The sequence below is a fragment of the Pinus tabuliformis genome, chromosome 4_2 (assembly GCF_031772625.1).
Source record: "Pinus tabuliformis cultivar Carrire ecotype Pingquan chromosome 4_2, CPIR1, whole genome shotgun sequence".
Lineage (NCBI taxonomy): Eukaryota > Viridiplantae > Streptophyta > Pinopsida > Pinales > Pinaceae > Pinus > Pinus tabuliformis.
The window spans coordinates 666,804,510-666,819,646 of record NC_142304.1 but is presented as its reverse complement, the minus strand read 5'-3'; the positions used below and the strand labels follow the sequence as shown (position 1 = coordinate 666,819,646).

The 15,137-nt window shown below is 38.8% G+C and overlaps 1 protein-coding gene across 1 annotated transcript; it reads left to right on the top strand.

Moving 5' to 3' along the window:
• The first annotated feature begins 797 nt into the window (after positions 1-797).
• LOC149171183 (uncharacterized) lies at positions 798-5,063 on the top strand. Its single transcript, XM_089425873.1, has 3 exons — positions 798-1,514; positions 1,902-2,484; positions 2,650-5,063. Exons 1-3 carry the CDS (start codon positions 798-800, stop codon positions 5,061-5,063), a joined length of 3,714 nt encoding a protein of 1,237 aa, XP_089281999.1.
• Positions 5,064-15,137: the final 10,074 nt, after the last annotated feature.

The following is a 15,137-nucleotide window of genomic DNA, read 5'->3' as shown; positions in this document are numbered from 1 at the left end:
GACTGTCCACAAAATAAGAAACCCTCATCCCAAGAGAGTTCAGATAATCAAACAACAGATGGCTTCACTAGGGTAACAAATCGAAGGAGAGGGAACAAGAAAGCAACAGGTAATCCCAAGGCAAATCCAGCTAATAAGACAATGCCCACAACTAGCAATAGTTTCGAGGCACTGGCCAAAAATGATGAGCAAGATCTGGAGAAGGACAGGCAGAAGGACAAAGAAGCCGATCCAGAACAACCAGGAGAAACCTCAGAGCAAATAGGAAAGAAGATTCAGAAACAATCAAACATGCAATCTCAACCTACATCCACTTCATGGCATTCACAAGGAATGGATGTTGAATACACGGTGCCAAATGAAAAATTATCAAAGGAACAAGCAGATACCTCCCAAGAACCTCAAATTATGGAAGAAGATCCGGAGCCTTTAGACATAGGGGAGCTGGACATACTAGGCCTGGAACTAGCATGCAAAACAAGGAATTTTGAAAAAATACCAGAACGGCAAGTGGATAACCTAGTAGAAGTCTTGAACAAAGCACAGAAGAAATACTCTCTAGGAGTCCAAATAGGAAGTCCATGGGATGGCAAATTTATCACCAAGGATAATAAGAAGAGAGGGAGGAAAACGACATTAGAGAGAACCATCAAGATTGGAGAAATATTAGTGGAGTCAGGGAGGTATGCCAAACTGACCAAGTATTTCAACGCAAACCCCCAAATTTCTCAATGAAGTTGATATCATGGAATATTAGAGGGCTCAATAGCCCCAGGAAAGGTAGATTATTAAAAAATATGCTGATGCAAGAAAAACCAAGTATACTCTTTCTGCAGGAGACGAAATGCAGTTCAACATTTTTGGAAAAAATAGCAGTGAAAGCCTGGCCAGGAGGGCTCGTAGTAGCTGTTGATGCTCAGGGAGCTTCGGGAGGACTTGCAATCCTTTGGGATGCGCGAGTCATCCAACTAAATAATATACAAGCTAATAAAAGTTTCATTCAGGCAACCTTCCATCTCTTAGGTACTAATATCTATGGGCTGATAACAAATGTATACTTTCCTCAGGATACGGCTCAAAAAGCTCAAATCCTGAATACATTGTCAGATCTCAACTCAGACAGGCCATATCCACTTTGGATCTCTGGAGGTGACTACAACATGACAGCAAGCATGGAAGAAAAACAAGGAGGCAGAAGCAGAGCAAATAGTGATGGAAATCTACTAAAAAATTTTATTCACAACAACTGGCTGGTGGATATTCCCACAAGCAATGGCATCTTCACTTGGAGTAATAAAAGAGAAGGAGTGCAGCAGATTGCTTCCCGTCTTGACAGGTTCCTTATCTCGGATAATGCAATTCACTTAGGAGGGGAATTTACAGCATCCATACTTCCTATCTCAGGATCAGATCATTGGCCTATCGAACTGCAATGGAACAGGCCAGGTAATAATCTCAAACGTCCCTTTCGATTTGAAGAATTCTGGTTAACTCACCCGGACTTTGAGAGGCTAGTAAGATCAACTTGGCTCCACTTCAATCCCTCTGAAGGTACCAGAATGTCCAAGTTTCAGCAAAAACTCAAGCATCTTAAAGGAGTAATCAAAAGATGGAATCATAATACATTTGGCAACATCTTTACGGCTCAAGCCACCCTCAACATAGAAATGAAGAAAATCCAGCAAACCATCATCACTGAAGGGCGCACGGAGGAATTAACCAAGCAGGAGCAAGTCATAGAATCTAGAATTATAGAAAGGGCTAAACAGGAGGAAACATTATGGAGACAGAAATCAAGGATTAGATGGCTAAAAAATGGAGAAAAAAACACTAAATTTTTTCATAAAACAACGGTGCAGCGCAGAATGATAAATTACATTACTCACATTAAAAATGAACAGGGGGATAAAATTGAAACTCATGAAGGCATTGAAGAGGAATTCCTCAGTTACTTTAAGAAAGCGCATCAGGAGCCCAATATAAATAGAATGCCGGCTATCAACAAGCTAATAAAGAACATACCAAGGATAATAACAGAGGAACACAACAGTCTTCTCATCAAGCCCATCAACTTAGAAGAAGTTGAAGAAGCAGTGCGACACCTGAAGGAAGGGAAAGCGCCGGGTCCGGATGGTTTCACATCAAATTTTTTTCATAAGTTCTGGGACTTGATAAAGGATGAAGTCTGGCAGGTAGTGGAGGAATCTAGAGCACTCAGATGGATGTATCCAGGGTTAAATGCCACCTTCATAGCCTTAATTCCAAAAGGGGAAGATTCCAATACTCCAGACAAATACAGACCAATTGCTTTGTGTAATATCATCTATAAAATTACTTCAAAAGTAATAGCAACAAGACTAAAGCCGCTGCTCCCTCTGATTATCTCACCCGAGCAATCGGGTTATGTCGAAGGACAACAAATAACGGATGGGATTATTCTAACGCATGAGATAATCCACTCCTTAAAGCAAACCAAGAAGCCAGGTATGTTGCTTAAGTTAGACCTATCCAAAGCTTTTGATAGTCTCAGTTGGGTCTATATTCAAAAAATTCTTATAGCCTTTGGTTTTGCACATTCATGGGTCAGATGGATTTTTAACCTCTTATCTTCAGCTTTTTTCTCTGTTTTAATTAATGGTATTCCCTCAGCTACATACCGTCCCTCCAGAGGTATAAGGCAAGGAGACCCCTTGTCTCCCTTCCTTTTTGTAATTATGGCAGAGGGATTGGGTAGAAGTATCACCTCGGCTAGGCTAGCCCAGCAAATACGAGGCCTTTCTTTCAATCATTCCCCTGCTTACTCCCACCAGCAATTTGTAGATGATAATATGCTTTTTGGCCATCCTTCAGTGCAAGAAGCTCGCCTCCTCAAATCTATTCTGTCAATCTTCTCTGATGCTTCTGGAGCCCTCATTAATCGAGTTAAATCCCAAATCTTTTTCTTCAATACCCCTGTGCCTACCCAAAGAGCTATTGGACGAATTCTGGGATTCACTATTGCCTCCTTGCCCTCCAAGTATCTAGGTGCCCCTTTAATGGCCTCAGCTCTCAAACACTCTTCCTGGAAGCAATTGTTGGAAAAACTTGAGACTCGACTCACCCTCTGGACCAATCGAGCTCTGAATATGGCTAGCAGAATTGTTCTCATCAAAGCGGTCCTTCAGTCCATGCCCCTGTATTTATTCTCCATTCTGGCCGCCCCAAAATGGGTTCTCAAAGAAATCAAGAATCTTCAACGCAACTTTCTATGGGGAAGCTCAGGTCAAAATCGAAAATGGGCTTTGGTGAAATGGGATAAAGTATGTCTTCCTAAAAAAGCAGGAGGTATTGGGCTAAGGGACCCTGAGCATAGTAATAGAGCAATGGGTGCAAAAATTTGGTGGAGATGGCTAGCCCATCCCAACACTCCATGGGCCTCTCTCTGGACAGCTAAATATGCAAGCAACTGTCCCATGGAAGAACGAATACGAATGACAGAGATAAGCAAGGGATCGGTGTTCTGGAATTCGGCCATACAACACAGAAGTCTTATACAAGAACACAGCTTTTGGGAAATCAAAAGTGGAACAACTGCGCGGTTTTGGGAAGACTCCTGGCAGCAGTTACCAAGATTAAGAGATATTCTACAAGATCATCAAATTCCAGAGCGGGAGATGAATCAATATGCCAAGGTCAGCCAATTCTGGAGAACAGCTACAACTCAAGAGCATAGGCAATGGAAAAATGCAAATCAATTCTTATTGAACTGCTCTGAACCAACGAAGCAACATCTCAACACAGAATTACAAAAGAGGCAAATCATTATCTCAGAAGGAATGGACATTCTCAGATGGGGTTATGAAGAGAAAGGAACTTTTACCACAAAGGAAGCGTACAAAATAATTATCCAGGATCGGCTAAACAAAGATAAACTTTGGGATGAAATTTGGCATACATCCAACTGGCTGAAGGTCTCCACATTCTTGTGGCTTCTCTGTCACAATAGAATTCTAACTTGGGATAATCTTAGAAAAAGAAGCTTCTCAGGTCCATCTATATGTCTCATTTGTAGGAAGGAGGAGGAAACGACCATTCATCTTATGCAGACATGTCAAACTGGAAGAAAACTTTGGGAGAAGGTCGCTTTTCGCTGTCAAAAAGAGGGCAGAGTACAAGGAGATCTTAAAGCCACTATACGCAACTGGAGTCAAAGGCCATTTCAAAGTAATCTCCTTAATACTCTGTGGCATCTTATACCTGGCCTATTAATGTGGAACATATGGAAAGAGCGTAATAGAAGAATCTTCAAAGATCAATCTATGTCTCTAGAGCAAATCTGGAATAAACTTCATCAGAACATCATGGAGACTCTCTTAATTAGAGAATGGCACTCAGAAGATCTCCCCACTTCACCTCAGGAAAAAACAATATGGGATAATTGGGGGATTCAGATAAACCAAATGCTCATCAATATAAAGAACCCCACAATGCAGGGACAGGAATTAAGCAATTGGACTCCGCCACCCATCAACATGTTCCAGCTTAACTTTGATGGCGCCTCAAAGGGAAATCCAGGGAAAGCAGGATATGGAGGAGTTTTCAGAGATCATAATGGTAATCCTCAATGCATTTTCATGGGCTCGATAGGTTGGGACACCAATAACTCAGCAGAATTGGAGGGATTGTGGAGAGGTCTCAAATTAGCCCAGGAAAAAGGTTTCTTCCCTCTCATTATAGAAGGGGATTCACAAATCATAATCAGGATGATCATAAAGCTTATGCACGGTTCACCCATTTACAAAGTAAGCAATAGCTGGAGAATGGCCCAGAGGCTGGAGCTGATAAAAAATTGGCTTTCTCAGCATCAAGCAATCTCTTGTAAACACACCAGAAGGGAAGGAAATAAGCTCGCTAACTTTCTTTCCAGCCTTGGAGCGGAAGCTAAGGATGGCTACTTTGAAGGTACTATTGCCAGCCTAGTTTCTGAGGACCAGATTGCCAAAGTCCAGGAAATTGTCACTCGGGACAAGTCTCAGATCAAGAATACTCACCCGGATGCGGGTGACTCTTCCAGCAATCAATGAGGAAATCCGCCAGACAGACAGCTGGCCTAACGGATGGCATGCGGGAGGACTGCATGGTACTTGCCGTAGGAGGATATAACAAGTTAAGGGCAGGAGAATTAATTCCTGCGCAGCCTCGAAGTTGGTTCGAATTCATTTCGAGCATGGCTGCTCTGCATACACTCTGGCTCATTGCCATGGATCCGCACAATGCAATTAATGTCTCAGGGTATTATGAAGCCAAGCCGCTTCAGTCCTACTGTATTGTCATTTGGGTATGGATGTTTGATTGGTTCTGGAGACGCCCTGAAGTTTTCAGCGCTTTCACTTCTTCTGGTCTGCTCTTGTTCAATTGCTTTTCCAGCTCCTCTGCCCCTGTAATCATGCCGCGCAGACGAGGAATCCCGCGCAGGGGAAGTCACTCAGGAAATAGAGGAAACCTTTCACGACCTGCGCCTCAGATTGTCACTCCTATAGCCTTAGCTCCTCCCTCTTCTTCGCCTTTGGATCAGGACAGGTTTCTTCCGAACAATTCTTATCAGACCTCCAGGTTTACTTTCCAGAGTCAGCTCAACAGGCCTATAGTGACAGTCAATTTTACAATATTTGTCTCAGAAGAGGAGCGCAATCAGTCTAGTTCGACTCCTTCCGTCTCCTCACCTTCCCAGGTTGACAGTGTTCTGCTAGGGGACCTGGCGGGGAGAGTGTATCATGCGGACCATATGCAAGAGGACGCCCCTGCTTCGGAAGTGCCTCAGCAGCCGGTTCCAATACAGGAAGAAGCGTTAGTTTGCGGGCCATCTCAACGAGAAATTGGAGTACTGCACTTGGTTACTCATCCTAATGGTGAGCCGGTTCTAGACGAAGAAGGTTTCGTGACATGGGTGGCTTCTAACAGCCAGGAAAAGGAGGACACGCCAGCTTTGCCCAGTCATGCCGATTGATTACAGTTCCTTCTTGTCGGGTGGTTCTCTAGCTCATATGTTTTGTAATTTTGTTCTTATGATTTTGAGTCTGAAGTTAGAGGTCGATGTCTGGTCCATTCTCATGCTTCCGGCAGTAACAACAGCAAATCCAGGTCTCATTTTGTGTCTTACAAATGTTTATGTCAGAGGCTATTTTGTGCTTTTAATCAATGAAGGCCATGAAGATTGTAGGTCTGTTAAATTTTGTCAGTATGTCAGGAACCAAAGCAAAACCTGTGAAGTCTGTATTGTAAATCTGGTTGTAGGGCTGAATGTAATATCCATGTTTTTTTGGCTGAGGACTGGCTTCGGCCTCCTTTGAGGTCCTGACCTCATTATACATATTTTTCACCTTTTTTCATAGAATTAGCATTTACGGAGAAAAAAAAAAATAAGGTAGTTGATGCTCTAAGCCAGTTTGCTCACAACTCCATGGCAATATCGGTTAATAGTATTACAATAAAATTCTTAGAGAAAATTAAAGATTCTACGCATAAAGATCCAAAGTATGTGTAAATACAATTGAAAATGCAACATGTTCTTGTACAGGTCTATACAGAAAATGTGGAAAAATTGCTAACTTACAAATGGAAACTGTATTTAATCAATATTCAATAATTGAAGGAATTTATACTTGATGCGTATCATAACAATTGATCGCAAGGAATTCAGGATACCATAAGATGATTACAACTTTGAGGAAAACTCTATTTTTTCTAGGTATGAAAAAGTAAGTGGCACAGTATTTATCAAAATACATACAGCGTCAATAGGTTAAGATTTAAGATCAATACCCTGCTAGGTTAGTGGATCCGCTACCTGTTCCTAAATGGAAGTGGGAGATAGTATCCCTAGACTTTATAGCAAGATTAGCACGAATAAAGAAACAACATGATTTCATGATGTTGGTAATGGATACATTAACTAAGGCCACCCATTTTACACCAATACAATAGACATATGGCACAACTCAAATTCATGATTTCTTTGTTAAATAAATCTTCAGATTGCATTGAGTACCTAAAATGGTAGCATTAGATCGAGATGCCAAATTCACATCAAATTTTTGGAGGGAAACATTAGGAAACATGGGTACCAAATTAAATTTTGGTACATCATACGATCTTGAAATGGATGGAAAAACTAAAATATTCAACCAAATTCTAGAGGATATTCTGAGAATGCATGTAATGGATAAGCCTACCGAGTGGGAAGAAGATTTACATTTAACTTAATTTTCATATAATAACAGTTATCGGACGCACATAAAAACAAGCCACTTCAGGGCTTTGTATGGCACTAAATGCCGTACACCCCTCAGCTGGAGTCAACAAAAGGACAAATTGATATTAGGGCCAAAATTATTGCAGGAAATGGAACATATGGTGCGAAGCATTCACCATAACATTAAAGAAATGCAACACTGACAAAATGGATATGAAGATAAGAAAAGGACACATAAGGAACTTAAAATTGTGGATCATGTTTATCTTAGGGTGAAACCTTAGAAGATAACTTTGCGTATGAGCATATCTTAAAAATTATCTCCATGATTTTGTGTACCATTTGAAGTTTTGGATCAATTCGGACTTGTACCCTACCAATTAGATTTGCCTAGTCACATTAAAGTTCATAATTTTTTTCATCTATCAGTATTTAAAAAATATGTACATGATAGTACTCATATTATTGATTGGAAAATGTTATACGTGCAGCCCCGAGGAGATTTGCATGTGTATCATAATAGGCAACATAGACGATATAAAACTACTTGGTATAATTTGGACTCATTAGAGTGGGAGCTTCCATGATAGCTTGTTTGATGGCTTCAAAAGAGCTTCTTGCACCATCTGTCCATTTTTATTTCTGATCCTTTCTTCACCATGGAAGTGATGTGCTCCATTAGCTCTGAAAAGTTTGGAACAGACCTCCTGACAAAGTTAATCTTACCCAAAAAATATTGAATGTCCCTTTTTGACCTTGGGATGGACAATGTTTGAATTGCTTGAACTCTTTCCAAATCGATATTTACACCTTTAGCAAAAACAATATGTCCCAGAAGTTTTCCTTCTTCTAGAGAAAATTGTGACTTCTTTGGGTTCACAAAAATTCCAAAACGTTTACATTTTAGAAACACCTTCTTCAAATGATGCAAATGGTCCTTGTCACTGCTGGAAAAGACTGGTATGTTGTCAAAGTAAGTAAGGACAAACTTTTCCTTCTCTCCCACAAACGCTATGTCCATGGCCCTCTAAAAAGTAGCCCCATCATTCATCAGTCCAAAAGGCATCTTGGATTACATGAAAGTGCCCCAAGGAGTAGTGAAGGCGCTCTTTTCCTGATCTTCTAGATGTACAACAATCTGATTGTGACTTGAAAATCCATATAAGAAAGACATGACTCTAGCCGGTGAAATTTTTTGCATCAAGTGTTCCATCTTAGGCAAGGGGTAGTTTTCTTTTTTTAGAGCATTTTTTTAGATTCTTGAAGTCAACACAAAGCCTGATTTCTCCATTCTTCTTTCTTACTACCACAAGGTTAGCTATCCACTTTGAATACAATAGGGGAACTATAATCTTGGCATCCAACAACATCTTGATTTCCTTTTCAATCAAAGGCAAAAAGAGAGGGCTGATATGTCTTAATTTATGCTTAAAAGCGATGGTGTTCTTCTCCAGTGGAATCTTAGGCTGAATGATGTTGGTGTCATAGGTCTTGAGATCACTGTACTCCCAAGCAAAAATATCTGAAAATTGTTTCATCGGGGTGCAATACTTGGAGCTTTTGGCAGAAGACAAGTGAGTGGGCAGATTTATGTACATTGGATGGGCTAGACTCCCTATGTTATGTCTATGAACTCCAGACTCATTTTATTTTTTAGCATGCTTATAAGGTACATCATTATGATCAAGCAACTTCTCTAGGGGCACCAATCCTTTGGGTGTATGGTTACAAGGCAGCTCAATAATGCTATCCTGACCAATCTCGTCCTTTAGCATGGACTGGTTGCATTTCAGAAAATTAATTAATGACTTGTAAAAACCTATTAATTTCATCATCATCTTCAAAAAATTTCCAATATTTGAAATTTTCAGGCAGATATTGTCTATATTTCACATAAACTTCATAAGCTAATTTAGGAGGCAAAGGAGGAATAAACATGCTAGTAGACACAACAAGGGAATCAGCAAGTTGGTTCTTCATTCTAGGGATGTAAGAAATGTTGAAACTATTAAAAGAACCCTTGAGCTTCCATACCTCATCTCTATATGATTTCAGCCTTGGATTCTTTGCTTTGAAAGTTGTGTTGACCTACTCAATGATAAGGTATGCATCTCCAAACACCTTCAGACCTTTGATGCCCATTTCTTTAGCAGTGTTTAAGCCCAATATGAAGGCTTCATACTCTACTATGTTACTTGTGGCTTGAAAATTTAACTTGAAAGATAAATGAATGAATTCTTGTGTGGGGGAGACAAGGACTACACCTGCCCCTACAGCTTCCTTAGAGAAAGATCCATCGAAGAACATGTCCAAAATTTGTGGGCCTTCTTCCTCTGTGATTTGGCAAACCGGTTTCCTAAGCTACATGGAGGCCAATTGTGATTCTTCAATTTGAAGAATATAGGCTCCAAATTCAGTGTTGGCAGCATAGATGGGATGATTACTAGGATTCCTTTCATCAGTGATTATAAATGCCAACTGAGCCTCTTTGTGTAATCTCCTACTCTCACCTTAAAAAACTGGGACAATAGCATAGGACAGATCGTTTTGCAATGTTCCACCTAATATCTTGATCCAACCTCTGGAAAGCAAAATTCCAAACTTGGGGGGTACATCTACTACCAAAATATCCATCATCATGCTCTTCATGGGCAGTTGAGACAAAGTGATGGTTAGGTCTTTGATTAACCCCAAACATTTCACTTTTCTAGAGTCAAAATAAAATAGTTCATGATAAGACTTTGGCAATGTCAAGACCCAACTCATCCATGACAACCTTGGGCATTAGATTATGGCTGGCTCGTGTGTCCAAAAGGTAGTTGTGAAGGATTTTTTCATGAATAGTCAAAGAGACATAGAATTATGGGGAGTTGTCATCACAATTTTCAATCATTGGGCTGAGAACAATAGCTGGTTTCTCATCTTGCAGATTTATATAGTCAGTGGAGGCTTGGATGGCTTTATGCTCAAGGGCCTCGAGGGTAGATCTCTTAAGGGACTCATTCTTCACTAGTTCAATTATAGGTATAGGTATGCTTAGCTTCTAAATTTCTGATTCGAAACTGAAAGGAGAAGGATACTTGTCAATGCCTCTTACCTTGTGATCTAGAGCTTTGAGAATGATGGGATCAACTGGCAGTTGTTTCTGCTTATTAGCTTGCTGTATTGCAGGAACATCAACTCTTTGAACAGGAGTTTCCTTGGCATTATTCATCTTCAACCTCAGATCATATCTGTGTTGATCATCAGTTTGCAGAATAGCTCCACCATCCCACTCTTGGCTAATCTGGTCATTAAATAATGACTTTTCATAGGCAGTTGAGGTTAGAAAGGAGGCACTGGCTTTGTCTTCTAGACAATGGATCTCATCATCATCTTCAAATTTATCTTCTTCCATCACTACATTCTAGAAAGGGGTGTTCACCCTTTGGTCTTCATTCACATCTTTGCTTCTTTGTAGAATCTGCAACTACTCATTAGCTCCTCTATATGGATTTTGATTTCTAGGAGAAAAGGTATTAGGAACTCTTCCTTTCCCAGGGTGTTGCTCAACCTTTAATTTGGAGATTTCAGAGGCTAATGACTCTATCATCTTGGTCATTTTATCTATCTTGGGATCTGAAGATGATGAATATTTGTCTCTCTATCTCCTTCAATCAACATTCCCCTTGAGCTTCTTTACAACCATGATGTTTGATTCTACTTCCCAGGCTGCATCTTGCATACTAGCCAAGGTAGCACATCGTCTCTCCCTCAACAGTAGACAGAAGTCAGAATAAAAGGCACTGGCATAGGTGCATTTAACAGAGGTGGTAGTGGGTTTTACTTCAGTTGGTATCTTGTTGTACATGCAGTTAAACCTCTTATTAAAATCAGACAACAACTCACCATTTTCCCTCTTTAAGTTCCCAAACTCGGTGAGGTAATAGAGTAGATCCTTCTTATCCCCCCAATGCTTTAGGAGTGCATCATCTAAAGCCTCAATATCTACTATAAACCTTGGGGCCAATTCTCTGAACCATTTTCTAGCCTCTCCATCTAGACTTTGGACAAAGACTAGGGAAAATTTTGAGAACCCCCCCTAGATTTACATGTATAATAAATGGGCGAATCTCCATGGTATATAGGAAAAATGGAAGGCGATTTTATCAATAATATGATATGTATATATAATTTTTTGGTGAATCTCTCACCAGGCATGGCAAATATTTTACTCAATTATAAAATCTTCTGTTTATTGAATACACAAATGAAATCATTGCATTTCTTTAAAATATCTTTTGAAATCAAAATTACCAAAATTACATATCGATAACCTAGTGGGTGTAGGATAAAATTCACCCGTTCCATTCACAGAAAGCATGAGAAAAAACCTAATACTATATATAAAACCAAGAAAAATTCAAATTCATCACTTATAGGGACCTCATAACTACCGTGCCAATACACAAGTATGTTCCTGTTTGCAATTAGAAAAATTACCCAAATTACAATCTGTTTACTCCAACATATGTTGGAAAGTTATAGAAGGATGACTAGTGCAATCAATCCATTCCTTTTAGCCCTGGATTTGTTTCAGTTTAAAACAGAAGTATACGAATATACTTGTCCAATGTCTATGCTTTAACCATTTACCTTAAGATGTTTTTACAATATAATTTCCTAAGTCTATTTAATATCTTCATTATCATAAAAACCAACCTATATCCATCTTAACTCCACATCTACCACTCTTAGAGGGATGAAATCTATTTATCCCTCTGAGCACTTGGTAGACCCAAAATTAAGATGGATCTAAGATGATAGAATTTTCCCTTTAAATAGTTTATGCTCACATGAATACCATGGTATTACCATGGGTTATCATAAACCTGGAGCTTAAAAATTACTATTAGTAATTTATAAAAATTAATAAAATTAATAGTTGATTTTTATTTTATTTTTTATTTTAACCAACCTAAAATGTTTAAAATACATTAAATTACAACATCCATTTTTACTATTGATGGGATCAAATATTTTCTCACTCTATGCTAGTTTGCATATTACAATATTTGATACCTCTCAGGGGTTACTAGATCCAGAGTAAAATGGATCTATGCTGGTTTAATTCCCCCATTTAAATAGGCTACATTCTAGGTGAATACCATGGGGCAATACCATGTGCCATTTTGGTGAATACCATGGGTCAATACCATGTGCCATTTTTATTTTTATTAATACTAATATTAGGGTTAATAATGTTTTTTTTGCATGGTATTAATAACAATCTAGTCCATGGTATTTGTCCCATAGTATTTTGCCCATAGGTTTCACCTAAATATAACGCATTTTTTGAGTGTTCGTAAATATAAGGTGACTTATGGAGTAAATATAAAAAAATGTTTTATTTATTTACCACACCTCTTGTTTATTTACATTTTTATTAATTTACCATACCTCTTTTACAAATATGGTATTTGGCCCATACGATTCACTTAAATAAGGTGACTTATGGAGTAAATATAAAAAAATGTTTTATTTGTTTACCATACCTCTCGTTTATTTATACTTTTATTAATTTACCATACCTCTTTTACAAATATGGTATTTGGCCCATACGATTCACTTAAATAAAACCTCTTTCTTGAGCGTCATAAATAGAACGAGGGTTATGGACTAAATATAAAAAGAGGTTTTATTTATTTACCATGCGTCTAGTTTATTTATATTTTTATTTATTTACCATACCTTTTGAGTAAGTATAAAAATAAATTTTATTTATTTACCATACCTCCACTTTACTTATATTTTTATTTGTTTACACCCTTGCATGTATATAAGGTGACTTATGGAGTAAATATAAATTTTTCTTTATTTATTTACCATACCTCTCATTTATTTATATTTTTATTAATTTACCATACCTCTTTTATAAATATGGTATTTGGGCCTTTGGCCCATAGGATTCACTTAAATAAAACCTATTCTTGAAAATGGGCGAATGGATTCACTTAAATAAAACCTATTCTTGAAAATGGGTGAATGGAAGGTTGTAACTCCTAATTTCAAGGGCTAAATTTACCTTTTTTACCCTCTCCCTTAAAATAAGGTGGGCTATTTGAGGTGATTTGTAAAAATGTACTATGATACAAAATATTCGCCCACTAAAAATTTAAAACCCCTTAATTTCGCCAAAGGGCGAACATTCACCCCTAAAATTTTCTATGACAAAGACTCTCATCCATACATCAACTTCACTAATGTCCATGTTATCATCATAGTTATAGAATGATTCAAGATGTTCCTTAGCTGTAACACCTTCAGTCCCAATGAACTTAGGGATATACTTCTGATATTCTCCAATAAGCATGGCATTCAAAGGAGTGGGCAGTACTAGAGGTCCATACCTAGCAGCTATGATTCTTTCATTTTGCTAGGTGCTTTTGGAGCTTCGATAGCTGTGGTAGCTATAAGGTTACTGGAAGTCTGAATGACAAAGGGTTGACTAGTGATTGATAGGACTAAAGGAGTATGATGGATAGGAGGAGAGGCTTCCTTTGGGCTTACAACGAAAGAAGAACCTAAAGAATAAGGAGCTCTATGAATCTCTGAGATTTTTTCTTCACTGCTAGTATTAGATGCTATACTTTCAACATGTATTTGTTCGATTACATGATTTTCTTGAAGAGATATAGAATAATGTTTAGAGCTACTTGAACCAGATGCTCCTTTCTACAATGCCTTTCCTTCTTTGATGATTTTTTCAGGGTCAGGTACTGGTTCAGCGTGTGGCTTCTGAGCGTTTCCCCAAGTATGCCTCACAAACTGAGCTAGAACTATGGAGTGGAATAGCAAAGAGGTTTTTCCTCCACTAACGTCCCTAGATAGATGACTACAACCTAAATAGTGTCCAAACTTTGTCTATCATCAAAGCTGGATCTGTGTCGTCTCCCAGGGAAGCTGAGCTCTAGTCTCCTCTCCCTGGCAATAGAGCCAATTATGTTAGCACTCGAGGAAACTCTCCTAGGTTATAGTTCGGAGATGCCTAGCAACATATAAGTCTTCAATATCGTTCTCTGAACTATTAGAATGGATTGGGGATTGGATCAAGTGAGATGACTGTTCAACTCTGTTTTTACTCAAGACATGCATGAACACCCTCGGCTTGAAAAGGCTTTTGACTACTAATGCTCAATAGTTTATAGATTCAACGAATAGATGGAGAATCCTGACTGTACCAGTAGATACATACATAAACACATATGAATGGCTAGATAGAGAAAGTAAATGAAGCCTGCAAATCTAATTTATCAATGTAGGGATAAGATGACAGTTATTTGGCATTAGACATAGAAGAAACATGAAAAACATATTCAAGTACAAGCTTAGAACAGAGGAGAAAATGGTGATTGAACATGTAATAACAAAAGAAGCTTGTATTAATTGAATGAAGATGAGACGCTAGGAGGAAAAGAGTATCCATAGTCTCCAAAAGTTGAACCCCTCTTCCCTCGAACTTTCAGCCATTTATAGGCTTTTTACAATAGTCTCGAACTCTATGACGCTCGAGATGTCTTAATCTATCTCCTATATCTTCCAACTACTTGATGTCGTAACTACACAACATGAGCTGAAAGAGCTCTGTTTCTAACAAACACGGTAATCAAATGCTGGTAATTTCGCCACAATGTCAGGTGGTTAACTCGTGCCAGTGTGTTCCATGATCATTTCTGTTGGTTCGACAGTTTTTGTTTTTTTCGCTTTTGGCCATGCAATCTGTTATTTCAGTTTAGTTGTCCGACTCTCAGAAACACTGACAAACCCAACAAATTTCCTCCCCGGGTGACTGGTGGGAAGTGGGGTACGGGGCCGTTGGATGGTGTGGCTCAATGGTCGGGCTATTAGTGAGGTGCTGGAGATCGAG

Coding starts and splice junctions, on each gene's coding strand:
- LOC149171183 (XM_089425873.1), top strand. CDS start 798: ATGCTGATGCAAGAAAAACCAAGTATACTCTTTCTGCAGGAGACGAAA. Junction 1,515..1,901: donor ACCCGGACTTTGAGAGGCTA/GTAAGATCAACT, acceptor AAAAATGAACAG/GGGGATAAAATTGAAACTCA. Junction 2,485..2,649: donor AAAGCAAACCAAGAAGCCAG/GTATGTTGCTTA, acceptor GTATTCCCTCAG/CTACATACCGTCCCTCCAGA.